At 34.1% G+C, this 24,183-nt stretch overlaps 1 protein-coding gene across 5 annotated transcripts in view; it reads right to left on the bottom strand.

Annotated features, from left to right (window-relative positions):
- The window catches only part of LOC113505309 (protein TANC2), a 267,418-nt gene that overhangs the window by 157,421 nt on the left and 85,814 nt on the right, over positions 1–24,183 (bottom strand). Inside the window, exon 1 of one of the 5 annotated variants that reach the window (XM_026887939.1) lies at positions 13,489–13,867. The exons of 3 other annotated variants lie outside the window; for them this stretch is intronic. In XM_026887939.1, the coding sequence (XP_026743740.1) occupies positions 13,489–13,561 (73 nt within the window). In that variant the 5' untranslated portion in view covers positions 13,562–13,867. Of the gene's footprint in view, positions 1–13,488; positions 13,868–24,183 lie in introns of those variants that run through there. One more of the 5 variants, XM_026887940.1, reaches the window with a different exon arrangement.

The following is a 24,183-nucleotide window of genomic DNA, read 5'->3' as shown; positions in this document are numbered from 1 at the left end:
GACATAGAACTGTAAAAAGCTCATAAATACGAAATATTCTTTTGTATACATTATTTTTACATGTGAAAGCATATTAAAAATAATGCTGCTGATCTTGTATGAATTTATTTGACAGATTCAGTTGAAGCTAAGCTATAGATGATAGATAGAAATACAAAAAAAAACACAATCACATAAGGAATCGAAAGTGTGAAAGACAACACCAATCTTTGCGTAATAAATCAAATGTATGTAATTCAAAACCCCATCTCTATAATACTAAGGTTTAGTGTCAATCTCTAATACTTTACTTTCTATTTACATTTGTTGGGGTCATCGCGAGACCCCTACATGACTACCTGTCCTCCGATCAGAGCCTTGTACGGCGTCTTTATCAGTACTCCGTACAAGTTATTATCAGACGAAGCAATTTTATTGACTTCCTTTTCATTAATTTAATTTTACAGTTTAGGTTTATCGGCGACTAGATGAACGACTTGCGTGGGACAAGAAGGCTAACGGCATCAGAAATATTGATTTCCATTTTATTTACATGTTTGTATACTTCAAATATGAAAGTTTTTGGACTATTCTTTAGATGCTCGAACCGCTACGTCTAAAAAACATCCTTTCTAAAACCCATTATCTATTTTAGGAAGCGGAGAAGTAAAGTTGGGCAAATATTATCCGAACAAATTAGAGGCACCCGACGGCGTTTGTTTAGGCACGAACCCTCTTTTGTTTTACTAGAATCGATGGAATATTAACATTCGATTCTACGGCAACGAAATTCCGTATACAGACTAGAGGATCCCATGTTTTATGGACCGGCTTGACGGCTTTTACCAGTCCTGACAAATAAGACCTAAAAGAAAGATCTCCTTGAGGGTATTAATTACATTGTGCTTTACTATGGGTTTATTGATCGTAAAAGAAATTATCATGGATGGTATGGTTGAGTTTATGTGAGCTTTGCTTTTAAGTGGTACGCGATAAATATCCACACATAAAATCTGACGAAAAATCCGAAGACAGATCTCAAAACAAATTTCGTAAAGAATCCAACGAAGTATATAAAACAGAAAGTGAAGTATTTGAAGAAAACGGATACATAGAAATACTAGGTTAAGCAAACTCACGATGGTGCAATATTGACATTACAGAGTTAATGTCAACAATACTGTTCTGTAACGTATTAGCATTTGAAATATCGTCGAGCCAATTAATGTTAAGTTTAAGAGAACTAAAAGCGATAATCATAGTGATATATCAAGTCAGCTCTGGCGCTTACTGAGTGCGGACGTATACTTAGTTGTTTCGAAAATATTCTTATTTAATTAATAGTACTACAAAGTAAAATAAACCTTACGATATTAGTTTTAAAGTTAATAAACAAAGTGACAAAATAGGCTAAAAAACCGTGTCCCCGCAGCAGTGTGAATCACGGAACGTCAACGAAGGCGCACCCACCCTCCCTCTACACCTCGAGTAAAGAGAGGCGTTGCTATTTTTCGACTCACTCGCACCTACGCGACCGAGCTACACAATGAATGTACAACGATCTCCGCCCGGGTCCAAGTTAACAGCGGGGAGCGATTACGGCGGGAGTGCAAGCGAATCAACGTCGACGTACAACAATAATGAAGATTCAGATACCCCATACTACGTAAACCTAAGAAAACGAAAGATACGACCGGAAGAAAGTGATTACAATCAGACATTAGATAGATTTAGAAGCGATATCATGAAGTTTATGGAAGACTTTGGTAAGCAACAAAATGAAAATCTTAAGCAAATTCGAGATGAAATAGCAGAAATTAAAGATGAAACCAAAACAATCAATTTGAAAATTGAACACTTTACCGAAAAGATAGACCTAATAAACACCGAAATAGAAAATATAAAAATTGTCAATAACACAACCCAGCAAAAGTTCAAACGCTTAGAAGAAGAAATCAACCAAATTAAAATTAATCAACAAACTGATACACAAATTATCAAAACGCCAATCGCTCATAACGAAGAGATCATCCAGGAACTTAAAGACCGATGTGAACGCGAAAAAAATGTCATAATAGTGGGTATCTCGGAAACAATAAACGCTAACTCGAATGTAAGACAAAAATATGATTATGAAGAAGTGACAAAACTAATCACAACATTCACAGCGGAAAGTCCCAATCCAATTAAATGTATGAGATTGGGTAAATACGTTCCAAACAAAAACCGACCTATTAAGGCATGTTTTGCCAATACTGATACACCAAGGAACTTACTACGTATTAAAAATAAACTACCCGAGAACATACAAGTGTATTATGATCAAACACCTACACAACAAAAAATCTTGCAGTCTATAAAAGAGGAGTTGAATAGACGCCTAGAAAATGGAGAAAAAGACCTTACCCTGAGATATTTAAAAGGAATACCCACAATCGTCATAAACAAAAGTAATCAAAAAAACTAATCAACACTTCACAACAAAAAGAAATTGTATCAAATGAATATAATAGATTAAATCATTACATAGTGAAATCTTATGAGGACATTCCATTGCACCCATCGGCACTTAGGTTCTTTTACGCCAACTTACGTAGTATTCGAACAGCTGGCAAGCTCGAAGAAATTAATTGCATAATAAAATCTATACCAAGGACTACCCACATACTGATATTTACAGAGACATGGATCACGTCGGAAAAGGATGCCAAACTATACGAAATACAGAACTATAAACACGTATATAACTATAGACAAAACAGCAAAGGTGGAGGGGTTTCTATATTCATCCATAAAAGTATCAAATATGAAATAACCGAGGAGCTATGTGAAAATGGAAATCACTACTTATGGATACACATAGACAAATTATCGCTTAACATTGGCGCGATATATAAGCCAGGAGACACAAACATAAGCAACTTCTTGGATGTATATTCTGCGCAATTGGAACGGCGACGCCGAGCCATTGTATTCGGAGATTTTAATATGGATTTGCTTACTTCTAATAGACATACCACGAAATATCAAAACGAGATAAAAGAAACCGGATACGAACTATTAAATAAAATAAGCAGATTATACAGCACTAGAGAAACCAGCACAACCAATACAATACTAGACCATGTCTGTACAAACATAAATAATCACTCGTTTAATATGTCAATAATCGATTCATCCTTGTCTGATCACAAGCAAATCTATCTTGAAATAGGCAATCTCGCACCAAAAATAAAAAATAAAAAACTTTACACAGCGATCAACTACGAAAGTCTGTATGAAAACACCCTAAAAGCTAATTATGAAAACGACGAGCAAGAGTATTCTGTCTTTGAGAACTTTGTCTTGGAACAGGTGAACAATAGTAAGATCCAAAAAACTAAAATAGTGAACCCACCACAGGAAGATTGGATTACCAAAGATATTTTAGACGCGATCAAACTACGAAACAACTTATGGCAACTACTTAAATCTAACTCGAAGGACGAAGGGCTACAAAGAAGTGTCAATAAGGAACAAAACCGCGTGAAAACCATGATAAGAGAACGTAAGAGAAACTACTACTACAACATGTTTAAGAACAATGCCAACAACCCTAAAAAAGTGTGGGAACTGATTAATGAATTAGCGTTAAACAAAACGAAGGACATCAGTGCTCCCCCAAAACTAATATCCGACACAGGTGTCATCACGGAAGGTAAAGCTGCTTGTGATTTATTTAACTCATTTTTTACGTCAGTAGGCTCAGAATTGGCTAATAAAATACCACACATGTACCATACATCTAACGGCAATACACTAATGTACGACCCTACATACTCACACAACACAACACTACACAAACTAGAACCTTGTACCACTCCAGAAATATCGAAAATTATAGATGACCTTGATATCAACACAAGTACCGGGCTTGACGGAATAAGCGCAAAAGCTATAAAATGTTTAAAAAATATAATACTAAACAGATTAACCAACTGCATAAACAAATGTTTACAAAATGGCACTTTTCCCGACACACTCAAGGTAGCCAAGGTCAGTCCTATCTATAAGGCCGGCAGCAGATCAGATCCAGGCAATTACAGGCCCGTCTCTGTACTACCCATACTTTCCAAAATATTTGAGCGTGTGATATACACTCGGCTAAATAACTACCTAAATGAGAAAAAGTTTTTAATTGACGAACAATATGGTTTCCGATCCAAATCCAGTACACTATCAGCTGCGATAGATTTAATAACCAAAATTAAAATTAATATTGACCAAAAAAAATTTGCTGTAGGTATATTTATCGATTTAAAAAAATGTTTTGACACCGTTAGTCCTCAAAAATTACTCGATAAATTAGAGAATATAGGCGTGAGGGGTACAGCGCTCAAAATTTTTAATTCATACATGCAAAATAGGAGACAGGTTGTCAAAATGGGTAATTTTGTTAGTTCGCCACAGAACTTGGATTACGGCTGTCCTCAAGGCTCGATCATAAGTCCATTACTATTCCTAATTTATGTGAATAATATTAATAAAATAGGCCTCAGTGGCCATTTAACACTTTACGCGGATGATACCTGTTTATTTTATTTTGACAAGTCAATCAAAGAAATCATGACTGATGCACAGAAAGACCTGAATTTGCTTGCTGAGTGGCTAAAATATAACTTGTTAACAGTGAACGCCTCAAAAACATCCTATATGATTTTTACTGCAAAAAATAAACAGATACCCACATTCACACCGCTAACTATTAATGACGAACCAATAAAACGCTCAAACGCGGAAAAATATTTGGGCCTGTGGTTAGATGACAAACTAACGTGGAACCTCCATATCAATCACATCCGCACAAAGTTAACATCACTACTAGGAAGCCTTCGCAGAATAGCACATTGCATACCATATCAAGTGCGCAATGTTATCTATAACTCGTTAGTAAAATCAAACCTTGAGTACATGATTGAAATATGGGGATCAGCCGCCGCCACTCATTTGAAACAATTACAAACTACCCAAAATAAAATTATTAAGGTGCTTCACCACTATAACTACTTGACTCCAACAAAAACACTATACGAAAAGACTTACGTACTAAATCTTACGCAACTCTACACATATTGTACTTGTATCCTAGTTAGAAATATAAGTAACCTAACAATACAAACAAACATTAAACTACACAAAAAAGAAACTACATATAATCTAAGACATAATAAAAACAAAATTCAACTAAGGAAGCCACGCACTAACTTCGGAAAAAAAACAATAGTATTTGAGGGAGCACAACTGTATAACAACTTACCAAAAGAAGTGAAAGAAAGCAGCAGTATAAATGTATTTAAAATGAAACTAAAAAGATATCTCAGCACACTGTAAGCGACTCGTTATAAATAATTTCTAGTTCAGAATATAGAAATATAAAAATAATATATACTTATTAAAGAAATGTAATAAAATTTAACATAGAAACTTATTCTAAGTAAAGAAAATGTTTATGTAAGCAATCTCGTAATTAATAGTAATAAGCGCTAGAGATACCATATTTTAATTGAATTTGTTATGCATATCTTATTTTAAATGAACTGTATAGTTTTTATAAGAAAATAAATGTCTTTAAACCGATATATGAAGAGGTTGCCGCATTGATTATGTTGTAATTTAGGACACAATTGGTAGTAAAGTTGTTGTTGACAATCCGTGACTCATTTGTATGGAGTTGCGCTGTCGTTGGTCGTACCATTTAACGTTTGATGAACATGTTTTGTGGTCATGGGGAATATATTAGTCCTTATTAAATGACAGTTTCGTAATGAGGCTTCTGAATTTCATAGGTAATGAATGTTTTTGACTAGTTCTTGTTCAAATAATAAATACTTCAGTACTTGTATTAAATCAGCTATTGTAGCTATGTCACTAGCCTTACAAACTGATATACTTCAGAATCTAACAATATTCACCATAGAAGTGATAAATATTCAGTAGTCAAAACATTAAGTTTATGTTTCAAAATGTTTTGACATACCAAATTCACTTTAATTTCACTTAACACAAAGCTAATTAACTTCGAAGTTTTAAAACGACTATGTCGTAATAAAGCCTTTAATTTAAATATTGACATGAATTCCAACAACCATCTGAACGTCTAGTTTCGGTTCCAATTTAAATATTTGATTAAAGCTTTCAATGTTTGTATTTTAATGACTTGAATTAGAAGTGTAAATCTGAGATAGTTGTAAATCAATAGCTTTGGAGCATTTATATGGAACAGGATACTCACGTTCGAAAGATAAAGAAGAGAAAGTTAATAATGTAAATGGCAAATTATAATCTAATCAAGCTTAAAAACGAACATTCTCTCGTACTCCAATCATAGTTAGTATCGGTTGAACGTCTTCAGTTTTATTCTTAAATGACGGGCCTGTTGGTCTAGTGGTTAGTGACCCTGACTGCTATACCGGAGGTCGTGGGTTCGATTCCCGCCCAGGACAAATGTTGTGTGATGAGCATGATCATTTGTTCTGGTGTCTGGGTGTAATTTATCTATAATATGTATGTATTTAGAAATATATAAGTAAGTTTATCAGTTGTCTGGTTACCATAACACAAGCTCTGCTTAGCTTGGGATCAGATAACCGTGTGTGACTTGTCCCATGATATTATTATTATTATATTATTATTATTATGATATAACTGTTTTCTCACACGTATTTATTGGGATTGTTCGACTAATTTCGAACCCATCTAAAGTCAGCTCATGATTATGATTAACCACGCGTAATTCAACTGATGTATTATTTAGGTATGAATCATCATCATGATAGTCACTATTAAAATACAGTGAATCGTCTTCAATATTTCAAATGGCATCTAAAAATAGCAGTTGATCTTCATTTTTTATAAAAGGGTCGGCCTATTGTCTTTGTTCAACAGGTAGGGCAGTCAAAGTCATCGCCACTTCATTACTGGTGTGAAAAAAGTCTCAAATGGTACCGGTCTTCGTGGACTGGGCACACGTTCCATCGGTCCCTTTGTTGATAATCGTTGGACCACACTGAATGCTCACGCACCAATGTGTTGCTCGCTTTGTATGTTTACGGATTATGGAAGATTAAGAAGGCTTAATGGGATGAAAGGGGTTATATAAGAAGTGATTTAGAATAGGCTAGAGCCGATTGTTAAAAGATTTTGTCATCATTCCTCGTCACTTTTGATATTTGTTTTGGTGACAAACAACTGAACGTTTTGTGTTTGAAAAAAATTGTACATAATGTGGAAGATAGTAATTTATTCGAAATTATGATTAGGTACGACAAGAGCAGTTTATTTAATAGCCATAAGTAATCTTAATAGTAGCAGATACAAATTATAAACACAATATTGCTTCGAGATTATTTAATTTGGATTTAGATTTAAGAATTCCGTTCACACCGTTACCATAAAATTCCTACTCTTTTAGATTAACTATTCGTTTGAAGTACAACTGAAATAAAGATCGCGGGATTATCAGCTTTTCTTCATAATCCACATATTTTTAGAAGCCACGTTCATTTTGTACTGCACTAATCTTTAAATGAAACACGCCGTTAATTAAATTGAAATTCTTAACTTAGCCCACTTAACACTTTTTAACGAAAATATAGTCAAGCATCATTAGTTTTTATGCATGTATTTCGATGCGGTGCTTTTCGAGTTTGGCTGATAGGAAAATGTAAGTGTCAGATTAAAATTCTAGACGTTTTTAGAATAAGTCACAACATGAATTGTAATGTTGAGTATTAAATACGGTTCTTTGGACAAGATAGTGATGTAAGTCTTATAATTATCGTCTTTAATCGAATTTGGAAAAAAAGAGTCACCCTACTTGTTACAGCTGCAGCGGTAACAGAACTGCATAATCAGCTATCACAGACAGCTCAGTGATTGACGGGCAGAGGGACAAGCAGGTAGCCTTGGTAATAGTAGTATTCCATTTAGCACTTCGGGTACCGAAACCTAAAAATAGCAAAGGTTATTATTATTATTACGTTGTAGTAATATCGTTGTAAGTCTTTAAATTCACTGTCATTGTTCTCAAACTTTCTTAATCCTGTGGCTTCATTTGTTAACCTGTAAAGTTTCCCTACAATTTGAGTATATTACAGTGTCAAAGCAAAGAGGTTTTTGTAAAATATTTGTATTGATATTACACAAAAAGCGAAGCGTAGCGAAAGTGCATTGTGAAAGCATTGAATAGGGCTCCGAACGGATGCAATATACCTGTTATCGGTTTTGCAAGTGGTAGGTAATGAGTGTTTCTGAGTTATTCTGATTTTATGCAGACATTTGTTTAAATAAATCATGAAATTCCCACTCATATGCCATTTCATTCTAAACATATAGAAGTCTATAAGTTAATTTGTTAAACAGAAACGCATCCAAAAAGTTGAAATGCAATTTGTTCCATTCCTTATGTAAAATTTTTAATGAGTTACAAAAATATACTCATAGGTAAATATCCACTAAAAGTATCTATGAGAGTTAGTTTGTTTGATTCCCAAATGTCCTGCCCATACTAATGTGATTTGTATGTTAACTTAAGCCGTACAAGTTGTAATAAAAAGTCAAGTACCTACCACTTACTCAACAGATTTGAATGTAATATCATAACTACATTTTTTATTACCGTGGGTAAGCTGCTCCAACGATTACACCAAAGCATTAGATAATCTTGTAAAGAATCTTCCAAATACAAGGGAATTAAAGAGCTTATTATAAAACGATGCCAGTTTCGGTGCTTAAGAAATATTATTCGATTTGATTGAATCGATTATGGGAAAAATGAATTCGTAATCGATTTCGGTAGTTGTAGTGTGAGTTAACCAGTATGCTCAGTATTGCCCAGGAGCTCAACTTGTTACGATCTGTTTGTTTGTAGTTATTTTTTCGGGGTCGTAACAATTTATTGTAAGCATGTAGCACTGTTTAGCTTACCTTTTTTTAAAGTTTATGAAGTGTCTCCTGTTGTCCTGTCCTGTTCAATTGAAAGAATACATAAGACTGATATTGTAACCCTTTGTTTAATTAAGTTCTATTACTTCTACTAGCTGTATTGTATTGAGACCTAGAAATGAATTACAATTTCATTACTTCAAAAAGCCCTTTGAAGAGATATGCAAAACAACCAAAAACTGCATCAATATCAGTTCCGTTATACGCTCAACCCTTTTCCGAAGCTAAGCTTTCACCCTCTACATGCATATCTCTCGACGTCAAACCTTGACAGAGATACGCAGAGAGAGTGGAAGTCCAAGTACCACGATATTCAAACTCGCCACTATCTACAAACTAGCAATTACTAGCTTTGAAAGACCGACAAAGTCCCGTTCGAGATTTGGCTTATCCCGTCCAAGAATGCTCGTGATTTATTAGAAATGCCTTTAATCAAACTCGTTTCTGTTTCGTCTTCAGATTTATTATTAGTATTCTAGCCATTAGTAGGTTGGTAAAGTGTTAAAAGTTCAGTGAGGTTATCAGAAGTGTCGTCATTATAGTCGACTGGTTCTGCAGTTTCCTTGCTTGTTTTAATATCTGTTTCCATGTCAATGTTTAAGATAACTTCAGCATCTTTATTTTCTTTATCGTCTTAATAAAAAATATTATCCATTAATCCAAAAAGGTGATTATTTGTCAATAAATTCTCAAACGCTTCCGCGCATTGTTGATCTGTGTCAAATCAAGGTCATCGCAAAGTGACTTCTTAACTATTACATCATTTCTATCTAAGTCTTGACAATAATGTATCAAAATCTATTATAACTGTTGTGTTACAAAAAACATGTTCAGGTGTTTCGAGGGAACGTTGTTGACTTGCAAAAAATGGGACAGCAATGAGGGTACGGTCATGCAATGGACTTTGAACCGTATATCAAAAGGCGTAGGATTTACATTTTGATACAATAAAGTTGATGTAGTTTAGTGATTTAAGGTCTCATGTAGAACCCTACGCTATAATTTATTTGGCATCAATAAATAATAAACCAGACGGGTGGTACGTTTATATGTTCTAGAATTATTGTTGCCCTCCAGTTATATTCAATCTGCAGAATTTTCCTTAAGATGTCGTCCATTTTGGTATCTCTAAGAAACAACATTTTTGTCTTATCTCTACATTGGCTTCGATTACTAAAATATTCAAGGAAATATAAATATCATACTTATTTTACAAACACGTAAAGTCTGACACGAGTTGATAAGCTAAACTCGAGATATTTTATCTAAATCGGTTAAGCAATTTGACTAATAGGTGGCAATGTGCGTTAGCTTTAAACACATTCATATATTCGTGAACGAATAGGGTCATTTGAACGGAATTTTAAACACGGTTGCAGTGATTTTTACTTTTTACCAATCTTTTTAAGGCTACCCTACTTAGGACAGCCATATAGACTCTTTTATATGCTACATATGCGTATGCATATCTTAAAATAGTCATATGTCACTAGACTCTTAAAGTCTGTCTTCATTGGAACCAATAGATAAAGCCTCTTTGGTTTTAACATCGGTTTACCCGACAGTCATTAATCGATAACAAAAGACGATTGGAAATCCGCTCTTACTTTTAAGATGCAATGAATTATTAAATCTCAAAGATACTATTTAGTCACGATTAAAATTACTGCTACTCTATAATTTATTACGCAATGCACTGATATAATAACGCCATAAAACCCCACTACAAGGCAATACTGCCTTAGGATAAACCGATGCAACATAAATATAAAATTTATCATCTAATTGATAATTACAGTTAAATTTAATCTGCAAGAGTCCATGGCTAAGTTAAATTAAATTAATCGCCAACAGCTAAACCAGTCGAAATGTTTATAGAACAAGAACATCCAGTTTTTATTTAATTGGTCTCATGTTGTAGTACAAATTGGATGGCTAGACCGCACTTGATAAGGCTGAATCTGGTTTCCTTAGCTTTGAGAACAGCAATAACGGTTTTGCCAGGAAAGAAAAAGTTTCGAGTAATATAGATGTAGAATTTATATTTAAAGGTGATGTGCTTGTCAGTCGTGAGAAATCAAAATGCAAACGAACAGTTATTCGCAAATTGAAGATTCCAGTAAGAAATGAATAACATTACATTGATAACTAATCCAGAATTCTATGAATAGATAATCCTAATCAAACAGAAAAAGACCTTGAAGATTACGGAATAAGCGCCGTTATTATAAGTCATTACATTCGAAAAAAATACGTGTTTTGCATCTTTCAATAATATTTGCATAAATATGGCACGTATTAAGGTCACTGTCAATTAGTTGATGTAAACATTTAAACCTAGTTTTTGAGATTCCGGTATGTTGGTGGTCTCGAAATGATAGTAAGAAACCTTTTCGTAGGATTTTGATAAGAATTTTGACCTCTAAGCAATGCCTAACTCTTTAATTGGCGTCCGTTTTATTTTAAGTAATTTATTCTTATCATACTGAAATAATATATGCGAAAGGTTATAAACCCCATAGTTTATAATTTTAAAGCAATATTAAATTGACGAATTTGGACCTCGTTTTGGCAAATAATAGTTCAAAAACTAGAAAATCCTAAAGTTCTACTAGACCTTTTAAAATTCCTACTTTAAAATAAAATGCATCAATATTTTACGTCGTAAAGGGATAGAACTGGGTTCGCAAAAAGCCACCGTGAAGATCGTAAGATCAAGATTTCTGAAGCAAAACTGAGACTGCCTCGATCAGGGCTTAGATTATAGGACCTTACCATTTACACTGAGTCCTCAATGTACCTGTCAGCGACAGTTCTTACACACGGTTTTTTAGAAACATCTAGAATAAAGTAAAACAGAGGAGCTGATGAAGTGATTTTTGAACTTTATTGTGGCAACAGTTGATTGATGGAAGCTGGCTTCTGGGCTCAATCAAAAATTCAAAAAGTTTGTCTAATTGAAGAAAGCACTAATATTAATTTGAGTCTTGACTACTTGGAGTCTGAAAAAATTAAAAATTGAAAGATAAAACGAATTCAAATAACTTCATTCGTAATTTAAGGAATGTATACCACCAGCATATTAAATGACTCTACAGACAAAATAAAACTTAAACAAAATCCTTACAAAGCTAATTTCACTTTGAAATTGTAAACCTCAATTCTTACAATTACTTTTAACCGTATTAAAGTCTGATCGTACATTCTTTTAATTCTGGTCTTCTCTTTGTTGATGGCGAATTTCTTGTTGGCAACGTATATTGGATTTCACTTGCACTACCTACATAAACTCTTCAGTCTGCCGACAGGCATATTTATGGCGTGGGTTATGAACCTTCGGACCTGACTCACACCAGGATACGTGGCTTCATTTGTCTATGAGTCAATACACCCCCACAATATCCAGATTGAGACGACATCGTGATATTGTGAAATGTTGGGAAATTTTCAATTTCATCCAATTGTTTTTTACCACTGGATTTTGATTATTACGTCAGGTTTTTATGACGATGAATGGATGAGTCTAATTAGATGACTACCATATGTCATTAGTCTGGGTATCTTATTGCACGATCTTAATATCAATTGCAACGAAGAAGAACGTGTATAAACATTAGTAACTACTTATGTTGAAATGGAAACACTTATGCCAGTTAAGGTGATATACTGATGTATTTTTTTGACGTGTACAGTAATCAACAGTGCTATATAAATAAATAATGTGCAGCAAAAACTTCGAGATTTCTTGAAACATGCAGGCATGTAGAATAAAAACTTACATTTATAAAATACTTTGAAACACATATTACTCTTTCAATGGAGTGGAATAATTGCTGTCGTTTCTGCGAAGGTTAATTGCCAGACACAAGACACGATCTTTTTAGTATATCACTCGTAAGCCGTATAAACTTATTCAAGCGACAAGCCATTAAAACCGTTTGTAATTACAAAAACAAGTGTTTTCGAAGTACCTAGTCACATAAACCTCGTTTTAAAAATTTTGCTTTTCGTTTTCCCGACTTTCGTTGGGATTTAAATGATGAATGTAATATCAAACCGAATTTGCTTTTTTTTTACCTGGCTAGCAAGAATTAAATTTACGTTTCAAACTACGCATATAAACAGAGTTCTTTTGTTTAAGCAACGAAGTACTTATGGCAACAATGAATATTACTAGTACTTCTATGAAAATACAAGTAGCAACATGAAGTAGAGTTTCATAATAAAGTAGAGTCGACCCTCGCATCTACTCATTTGAATTTAAATTTGAATCCGACATCCCAATTATGGTATTCATGAATGGATTTTCAAATTACTGATGTAGAAATCTAATCTAAAGATAATAATGTATATTACGGAGTCATGATTTCTGCAATAAAGTTCACTGAGTTTCCGACGCTTACTAATAGCATTCTAACCCTACAGTTTATCACAAGCACACAATTTCATATCAATAGTCAAACTCATAAATATCAGAAGTTATCAATGAAACTATTTCTGTTTACACAATTTCTCATTCAAACTTACCTAAAAAGCTGAGACTTGGCTTATCATCCACAGAATCGTCGTGGTCAAAACATTCCAACTTTTTCGAATTCATATTTCCATCACTTTTGCGTACAAGTTTGAGAACAAACTCCTTTTTTAAAACACAGAAGGTCACAACCACTTGTCTCTACATGCACACGAGTACAGGATCAACCAAACGATTTATTTTTATATCACTGAAATTCACTCACAAAATCCGATACCAAAAAGTTTCGTATACTAAAAACACTTTTTTATTTATTATTCCATATAACAATGTCACGATTTTGTTCAGTAACTGTTTGAAATTTGAATTTTAACGGTCGCGGCGCGCGCGCTGACGTCCGTCGCGCAACGTCTCAGCGACGCGAATGACGTTGTGCGAGCTCCAGACATGTGTGCCTAGATTCATGTTGGACGGCTGACCTGCATGATAATCTGATTATACGTACTCTATATTGTTTTGTACACTTCTCATACAAATACAATCTTATCTTTTGTTGACATAGCGTTTTTCTTTGTTTAAAATGTTTTGTACTTTCGAACACAATTAATTATGCATTAAAAATAAAACTAACATTCGCGCAATGTGAGCGATAATTGTGTACATGAATTACTTGCGGAAGGGGTTGCCTGCCCTTCCCATAAGACCGTGCATTGTTTTGTTCGCTTGCGCCAAACCCGAAATAATAATACCACCCTCTACATTCGATTCACAATAGAGACTCTTTTTGTATACAAAATTTAAATTAAGCGGGTGTTCACTATCCATCTCGAATTTCCTTTAAACTGTATCAAAAGTGAACTTATCAGCTTCCCCGTTTGAAATTAAAACCATAAAATTGGTGAGTGGGTTATAAAACTTTGATCAGATCGGGCGTGCTTCCTTGCCGCTCGATTGAAAAAAGGGCAAAACTCCGTAATGTACAAAGGGACGTTCCCACACCATCGCTTGTTTTTTATTTTTATGGTCCAAGGGCCACGATTCCCGGGCAATTTCGTAAGCCGCGACCACCTTATAATTTTGTACACCATTAATCATCGTGAGTGATTCAAGAATGACAAACTGAAAGTGAAAGTTCGTTTCAGGTAAACACCAATTTTGAGATATTGCTTTTGAATTTCCGCTCGTGTTATAAACTTTGACAAGAAATAATTAATTTGTAACAAAATTGTTAAATAAGAAAGTGAACTTAATTCAGTGCGGAGTAATAAGTATTGCTTTTAAAAACAATTCAGGAAAAGAAATTGATTTATCTGCTTTTTAATCTATAGTTCAACTGTTCAACCAATCTCATTTAAGTTATAAAATTATTCAAGAAAGCTCATTTAAACAATGTTGCGTATGAAAGACGGTACTTTTATAGTACAGTAAGTCCATTAAGCTATATTTAATATGATAGCGGCTTGCAGAGCCTGTGACAAAGCTTCAACAAAGTTGCGAGTTTTTATTAATATCGTCCTACTTTTCTTGACAGGTGTACCATTGTTCGAATGCGTTACAAAATTTAAATTAAAGCAAGAGTGAAATTAATCTTGGCGCACGAAGCCAAGATTGGTATTTGTTTTCGTCTCATTATTTGGACCATTCTTTAGAACTCTACCGATCAAATCGATGGTAAAAAGCGCGTTTTAATGGACCTACACTTGTCATTATACGCCATTTACATAATCACCCATTCTTACCGATGTTGGGCGTATACCACGTAACAAATTTATGACGGTAAACCTGAACAATTTACAAAAAGTTGGACATGAATACTTGATTTAAAATGTAAGTAGGCGCGAATTAACTGGACATTTAGCGTGTTTAAAAACCTTGTCTTTCAAGGGAATCTCTGTTCTGTATTTTTGAACATAATTATGTCTTCATGCAGAAGAAAATTGTGCAATATCTGATAAATAGACCCATTTATGAAAATTGCGAGAGAAAATGTTAATTTAATAATATATATGCAACAGAAATTGATCCAGTTTTACAAGTTCATAATGTACTAGTAAGTAGACCGCAAATCACAGATTTGAATCTTTGCAGGATTGTGAACCGTAGTTGTTTACAAGAATAAAATAAATATTAGGTCACCATTAATTTTATACGATTTTAATTGGCTTGTTAACAGGTGCTTCCACCGTTGCTTGTTAAAATTTATTTGAATTACAGCAAAAAATAATTAATGAAATTAATATGTGTCTTGGACTATGCCGATTAACATTGTGATTAATCTGTTCGCATTGAAAGGCTATTAATTTATCATTTCTCTACGTTGTCCGATACAAAAACATACATAGTTGATGACCTTGTAGCTTAAGCAGAAGTAGTTGGGCAAGCAGTTGTACGATCTAATTGTTACCAGATAAAATTTCTTTTAGCGAGCTGGGAAATTGGTTCATGTGCATAATTATCAGGGCAGATAAGACTACTTCTAGCTAGGATTACATTCTATATTTCAAAAGCTGGCGATTCATTTCTTGGTAGACAGTAGCCCTGACAGCAAGTAGTACAAAATAACTGTACTCAATGGTCTGAACTGAAACTAGTGCTTGATTTACATTATCTAGTTATATGTATTTCAATTAGATTTTATGAAACTGCTCCTTTAAATTCTATATTAATGATTGAGTGAAAACATGACGAAGATCAACGATATCAGCCAAACATATCTCTCCCATAACATCACGTTCATCCTTATTTTCATCAAAAACAATAATTCCAACAATTTTAAGTCTCAGACTGAGTTCTGATTCATCGTCTGGATGTTTTTCATCAAGCCTAAGGCATCCCCGACGTTCCCTTTAAGGAGTCCTGTTTAAAATTCCGCTCCCGTACCGGGTGAGACGCGCTCCTAACATTTTTAGGCGTTCGGGTTTCTTTCCCATAAACTTTTTTTTCATAAACAAAAAGTTCCTTTTGTTGTTTTTTTTCTTGAATTATGCGACGAAGTAAGGATTTTGTTGGAGTTCATTATTGATGTTATTGCTATTATTTAGATTTTGGACCTTTCGTTGGCTATTGAGAATGTATCGAATGTGTGAATTTTCAATAGTTTCTTTTGGAGTAACGTTACATTTAATCAGAATTATAGAGCGATCGAGTTTTATTGACAAATTTTTATGTTCCTTTAGTATTTAATATACGGTATTTAGATATAGATCTACATGTCATTGACCCCGATAATTACAGACTACTGGTCAAAAACAGTAAATCGATAGCCGTTTGGCGCCTTTTGCGTCACATTAAAGTCTAAAATTGAAAATATCTTCATTACTTATGCTAATAACTTCCATACAAATAAGGATTTGAACCAGTTTGCTAAATGAACATTATACTATTATTAAATCAATCATTATAATGTTTCAAAAAAACGGTTGTGATCTCTTTAGCTTTTAGGGTGCCGTAACCAAAGGGTAAAAACGGAACCCTATTACTGCTTCTGCTTCGATTTCTGTTTTTCTGTCAATCTGTCTGTCACCAGCCCGTACTGTCTCATAAATAGTTTTTTTTTCTACAAAGATGTATTTATGTTACTGTTATAGTAAACAACAAATTAAAATAAATATGGAGGTTAAGCAAACCTTGCCGCGGTCACAAATTTGATTGATCACCAATTGTTACTCATTTGTTTTCCATCAGCCTTTTTGTACGAAACCCTCAGCGTCGCAAGTCCGACTCGCACTTGACCGGTTTTTTTATTATCAACAGCTGTCCCTAGTGACTTTGGCTCTACAAAAAAAAGGTTGCCTCTTTTATACATTTTAATCATGTCTTCGGGCGAGACCTGATTCCCTCGATTTAAATAATTATTGTTTCTATCCTTGTGATGCAAAAGAAAATATTCATCAAATTGATACGTTAGACGAATTTGTGTCAAGATTTTTGAGTTATGACAAGTGTGAATTTTAAATCTTTTATTATATTATTGGTAGTCGTTGTCCGGAATATAATATTGTATTGGTTGTTTTAAATCGTGACCTTACGGATATCGAAGAAGAAAGTGAAAGCATTGCACATTTAAGTGTTGAACTCTGTTATTTTGTGAAATTTACGTAATAAACATCAAAATTTACTGAAGCTGTGATTGTTTTCGAGAAGATTGGAAGGAAGGTAAGTCCGTTACCCAATGATGGGGTAAAAAAGGAAATGTCGTACTACGTAGTGTGATTTGGAAATAATGCTATATTGCTATCACTCGGCTACTTGGCTATCATAATAACCGGTCAAGTGCTAGTCGGACTCAGGACACACAAGTACTTACAAATAAAAACAAATTGGGCGGGTGCCAAATAAATTGTGGGAGAGGAGGTTAGCTTTATTTATGAAAGTATGTATATCTATATCGGATCGCAACCTGATGACAGACGAACGGAACTACTGACAAACAGCGGTGCCTTAGAAATAATAGGGTTTTGTTTTGACCCATAGGGTACGAAAAACTAATCATGACAGGATCAACTTTTTTGGCTTGAACAATTTAGCTCTTTCAAAAACATGTTGATTTTTATTGCCTTTCTTATTTATTCAATTCTACAGAATTCCGAATAAGTGGACGTAAGGGCTACTGATATTATCTTCGATTAAATTATTACTGTAACAACAAAAAACGATCGAAAGTCAAATATCTTTTTCCACCATCTTGGTTTATTGGAGCCATCTTTTCCCATCATAGTAAGACTCCCAGTCAATTTATCATCAATAAATTGATCTGATTGTGTCAACGCGATCAATCTGGAAGGTCAAAAATCGTTAACTTTTAAAGTAGATAAATGGAAAAGTGTTTTTTATTGAAATAAAATGTTGTCCGTTCGCGTATTGAATTATAAAGGGGAATTCGAATAAAGTAGTACATAAGTAGCCATGTTTTGACTTTTAAACAGTTTTATGCTTTTGTAACTATACTATTACTAGCTGTCGCTCGCAGGCCTGCCCACTTCAAAACGAAAATGTCCCACAGGAACATAAAATTGGGATATAACTGTCATATTATGTGTTAATCCTGGTTATTAACTATCTGTGTGCCAGTTTCGTCTAAATCCGTTCAGTGGTTTTTGCGTGAAAGAGGAACAAACATCCACACGTACAAACTTTCGCGTTTATAATATTAGTAGGGTGACTACTTCCACTAATAGAAAATTTGAAACTGCCTTTTCTTTTTTTGATACATTACTTTATGAGGTTCCGTCTCCAAAGGGAACAGAACTGTAGTCTGACGTGGGTACGGTGGTCACCAGATCGTATCTCATGAACTACTCGTATGTTAGCTAAACAGTTGAAATTTTTACTGATGATGCATTTAATTTGTTGCTATAACAACAAAAACCAGTCAGTACTGTCAAAAATTTTATGCGGGTCAAATTATTATCAAACTAGCTGTTGCCCGCGACTTCGTCCCCGTGGGTAGAAGATTATAAGTTATGATTTATTTATACCTGCCCTTTTTTTTTCACATTTTTCATTGTATCTTCGCTCCTATTAGTCGCAGCGTAATGGTTTATAGCCTAAAGCCTTCCTCGGTAAATGGTTTATTCAACACAAAAAGAATTTTTCAATTTGGACCAGTAGTTCCTGAGATTAGCGCGTTCAAACAAACAAACAATCAAACAAACAAACTCTTCAGCTTTATATATTAGTATAGAGTATAGATATAGATTTCTTTAACTATTCACAGGAAACGCTCAGTGACGCGAGTCCGCTTCGCCATTTACCGTTGTTTTTGTTTTCTTTACTTAATGTGATAGGTTATGAATACTGAAATTTAGATGACTGAATGGTCACATTTGGTCAGTGAGAAAAAAAAGACACAAGCAATTAACATTAAAATAATAGTATAATTAGTGCGCTAAATAAAGCTCAAATATATACCTATATATTTTATATACAGGTATAGCTACATTGTTATTTATTACTTTCATTTGGTTTTACACCCTCCCTAATGAGTCTTACTGAATGCCAATAACAGTCAATGTAATTTCTAGTTAAACCTTCCTTATTACAAACGTAAACTCTAATGAACAAGTTGTAAAAGCTTAAGATACTCGTATATTTGGTATCGATGTAATTATAGAGCTAAGGTCACTAGCATTCAGTTTGTTAAGTCAATGTAGTTGTTCGAGATAAAGTTAGGAAGAAAAAATGATTATCAATAAAATTTTGCCTTGTATTGATCACTGGTACAATAATGCGAAGTAGATCTGATACATCAAAGCGTTAAATAACAGAAAAAGTCATCCAATTTCTTTATTTTTAGAAAAAAGTCACTTGTGAAAAATTTTAGATCACCCGGACGCTTTTCCATAAATATTTGGTGTGTTGCCCCCTAGCACTAATTATTCGTGTAGTCATGTCACCAAATCTATACTCTATACTGATATATAAAGCTGAAGAGTTTGTTTGTTTGAACGCGCTAATCTCAGGAACTACTGGTCCAAATTGAAAAAATCTTTTTGTGTTGAATACACCATTCATCGAGGAAGGCTTCAGGCTATAAACCTTCACGCTGCGACTAATAGGAGCTAAGATACAATGGAAAATGTGAGAAAAAACCGGGCAGGTATACCTAAATTATAACTTATATCTTCTACCCACGGGGACGAAGTCGCGGGCAACAGCTAGTTTTTATCTAAAGTTCGAACAAATCTTTTATGAATTTAGATAGTAACGTTAGTCTTCCTAAACTAATACCTCGATGGGAAAATATAACAAACATAAGATACAAGCTTGCAAGCTCTGTTTACATTATTAGATCATTTCCAAGCGAACCAACTCTCTCGTTCGACTGATCAAGCTAGTTTCAAGTACCAAGTACTGACCAATAATAAATTTAATTAACCGCAATTAAAAGCTCTTACGATTGATATAGGAGTTATGCTTGTAATACATGTTTATAGATCTACAACGTATAAAACGGGATGTTGGGTTTGAGACTTTTAATGCTATTAGCAACAAACTTAATGAAGAAGAATGAAGGGATAGAGCAATAGGATAGAACAATAAGTGACAAAATTCTTAGTTGAAGAAGATCACATGGCGTTGTAGGTACCAATATGATAAATGTTCAAAGTTATATGTAGTTTCTTAATTATTCTAAGACGACTGGCAACCGGTGAACGAAAACATCGTGAAGAAAACGGGAATTAGGTACAGATCAGATTGGAACAAGAGAAATAGATGCTATGAGGCTTGTTTTGGTATTATAAGTCGTTATTTGTCATGATAATTATGAAAAAGTAAAGAGATTTCTTTCCTGATGGAAGTTCAATAGAAAAAAGAAATTGAAAGCATTGACAACTAAGTATCGTGTAAGGAAATTAGAGAGACCTATTAAAATGAGAGTATTGTAGCCGTAAGTACAGACAAATATGAATAAAATCGAACAACAAGCACTTCATTACCATATTACACTGTCGATTGACCTAAATTATTCAAAAACACTTAAAACAACAATGTTAGGTACCAATACAGATCATATCAACACAGAAACCGACCAAAAAGAATATATTAATGTAAATAATATTGAATCTTCGCGTCTGGATGGGGTTTGCAAAAAAGGCTTAAAGTAAAAAGTTCCATCAAAGGCGCGCGGTTGGGTTCCGTGCGTTGACTCTGTGACTCATCGGCCGAACGCAAAAACTTGCTTCTTGGACCCTAAAATGCTGCTTCGCTCAGGTGTTTATTTGAAAATTGATTTTGTCGGATTTGTTTTGTGGTTGTTGTTTAATTTTGTGTAGGGTTTATAAATATTTCGTTTTAAGTGAACACGTTAAATCTGTAATTTACGTAATGGATCATTACTTTGTTTCAGTATGTTTTTTTTTAATTGTACTGCAAATATAGTTCGCACATAAGATGTTTGTCATGCCAGTAGGTGGAATAAAATGGAGTCATTTATCAGCGCAACTCACACCCAATGATACAAATAAAAATGAAATATAAAGTAGTAAGAACTTGAAACATATTATTTTATCAAAGCATCATTTTAGCGCTCCAATTTTTCACTCGTCTAATAAGTAAATTGTTTGCTATAAATGGCAGCAACCTGTTCCATTGTTATGTTGCACCCTCAGACAAGTTCAGTAGCTATGTTTGTTTGAATGAATCACTCATGAGCTTTCGTTTCCCAAGGCTTTGAGTGTTTTGTAAACCTTGAGCTAATCTTGGGAAGAAATGGGTTTTCTTCCTTTTTTTTCGCAGGAAAGTTGTGTAAGTAGACTTAGAAATTAGTTCGCAGTAATTATGGTAAAAGGGTTGGGAAGGTGTGTGGGAATGAGTTCTGCTTGAAGTTTTTATTGGAAAATAGAAAAATCAGGAAGAGAAAGCAAATCCTAGATGATTACGTATTAATAGTAAAATTAATTTAAAATGTCTCATCACTTATTTTTTTAAGAGTTCCGTTCCGAAAAGCTATGTCATGTGTGCATTTCTGTTACCGGAGTTCCGCTGCTTGTCCGTTCATCCGTCATCGAGCTGTATCTAATGAACCGTGAGTAGATTATTGAAACTCACAAATTATGTATTTCTATTGCCACTATAACAGCAGAGAAAATATACATAGAGGTTAAAGAACTAGCTAGCTACGGTCACACATTTTACGGGTGACCAATTTTGTTGCTAATTTGTTTTTCTATGTATCCGTAAGTGTCGCCAGTCTTGCACCAAACCACTTTATAGATCTAAAATACTTCACAATCTTCAAAAAAATACATTTGCCTATTAACCTACTAAAAGACACAAACCAGAAAAAAAATTAGAACACTTAAAAGTATATTCGTAATCTGACACTGTTCTTAATAAAGACGTTTAAAGCCTTATTGAAAAACCATCTCTCAAATTGATTCAACAGGTTGGTTTATCGTAATCAACTTTTTGCTTCACACTGAGTGATCGTAGAACGGTATTGACTAAACGCAGATGTCGCCAGCTATTTAGATGGTTAATGGAAGATCTTACGGGTATAGCTAACAGGCCTATTTTTTGCTATAAGTATTAACTGTCTTATATTAGTTACACTCATATATACGTTTGTATTAATTTAGACATTTTGACATAGTAACCAGTTGAAGCAAAATCTTGTGCAAAATCTTTTTACTTGGCCTAAATTGGTATGTTCGAGACGTCGGTGACACAATAACGAGGCTGAAGTGGAGCTGGGCAGGCCACTTGGCCCGACGAAGTGATGGCAGGTGGACTAAGGCGGTGACAGAATGGTGGCCAAGACAAGGCAAAAGAAGGGTCGGTCGTCCGGGAGCAAGATGGGTCGATGACATTATAAAGGTCTCGGGTCGAGTCTGGATGAGGCTAGCACAGGACCGTAGAAATTGGCACGAAAAAGGGGAGGCCTATGCCCAGCAGTGGGAGGATAAAGGCTGTGGATGGTGATGATGAAATTGGTATGTTTATTCCTCTTTCACGCATCACCGAACGAATTTTAGACGAAACTTGGTACATAGATAGTTTATAACCAGGATTACCAACTAACAGATATATAATGGTACTAAGAAATTTTATAGGTGAATTTATACATGCAGGTTTTATAGAGAAACTTGAAATGTTTAGAACAAGCTTAATTCAGACAAATCAAGTAATATTGCTCAGATAAATCTTAAAGGAGTCGATTTATAAACTTAACTTACATAATACATTATAAGAAAATTAGGTATACACAACATATACATGGTTAATTTTAATTTATTTTTAGCGGAATCAAAAATAGATCGTCTGTAAAAATTTCAACTGCTTAGGTATTTCGCTTCATAAGATACAGCCTTATGGCGTTTCAACATTTATGACGGACGTTCGGAGAGACCAGCAGACCTTCCATTTTTTTAATTTTGGTAGAAAACTATAAAGAATACCTACTCAAGTATAAGACGTTTATATCAGCAAAAATAACATTTCACGTATTAAACATATTAAAAATATATATATCTTATTTGAAAAGTCTGGTTAATATTAAAATTTCGTTTCAAATACCATACCATGAACACTGTTTAAACTCCATCCTTGATACCTACCTTCATACGAGAATTCCTTTTATTGGTATGTAGAGGTTAATAAAAATAACACCATCCATTCGCCCACCCTTATCGCTTCCTTTCATCATAGAAAGAACTTCAGAATACACATAAAACAACCGCACGTGGCCCACAAATAACCTTAACAAACATTTCGGTGTCGGAATAAAAACATATCTACGTTTATTTACTAAACACCTCCGGTTTTCGAAAGACCGATCAACATACAAATTGAATATACCCTGTTCGCTCTATGTTGACCTTTTTGTCAATAAAGATATGTACTTTGACCTTGAGATATTATGTCGTAGAACGTAATTAATATGTGATGTGCGAATTTTGTATTTTTGATGTATAAAAATTAAGTCAAGTGTGAGGCAATTACAAGTCAAGTTCAATGAATGTCATTTTTTTATTTTTTTACTACTATCATCATGAAATGTATACTGGTTGCATACGAAAGGTGAGTCTGAAGCGCAGTACTATTTTTACAATAATTTCATTACGGAAGCTTTGGTAAAAGTGTAAATATTTACCTCCGTAAAGCGCGCATCTGGCTTCAAACGTTGCTTTCCAATAACTGTGATGGGGTTGTACGGTGACCATGTGGTGAAGGGATTCGGGATTCGGGAGCTTTATAAAACTTACTGAACAGATGTAGATTTTTTTTTACTGTATACTATTTATGTT

The sequence above is a fragment of the Trichoplusia ni genome, chromosome 25 (assembly GCF_003590095.1).
Source record: "Trichoplusia ni isolate ovarian cell line Hi5 chromosome 25, tn1, whole genome shotgun sequence".
NCBI lineage: Eukaryota > Metazoa > Arthropoda > Insecta > Lepidoptera > Noctuidae > Trichoplusia > Trichoplusia ni.
Note: the sequence above shows the minus strand (reverse complement) of the source record. Positions and strands in the feature narration are given on the sequence as shown.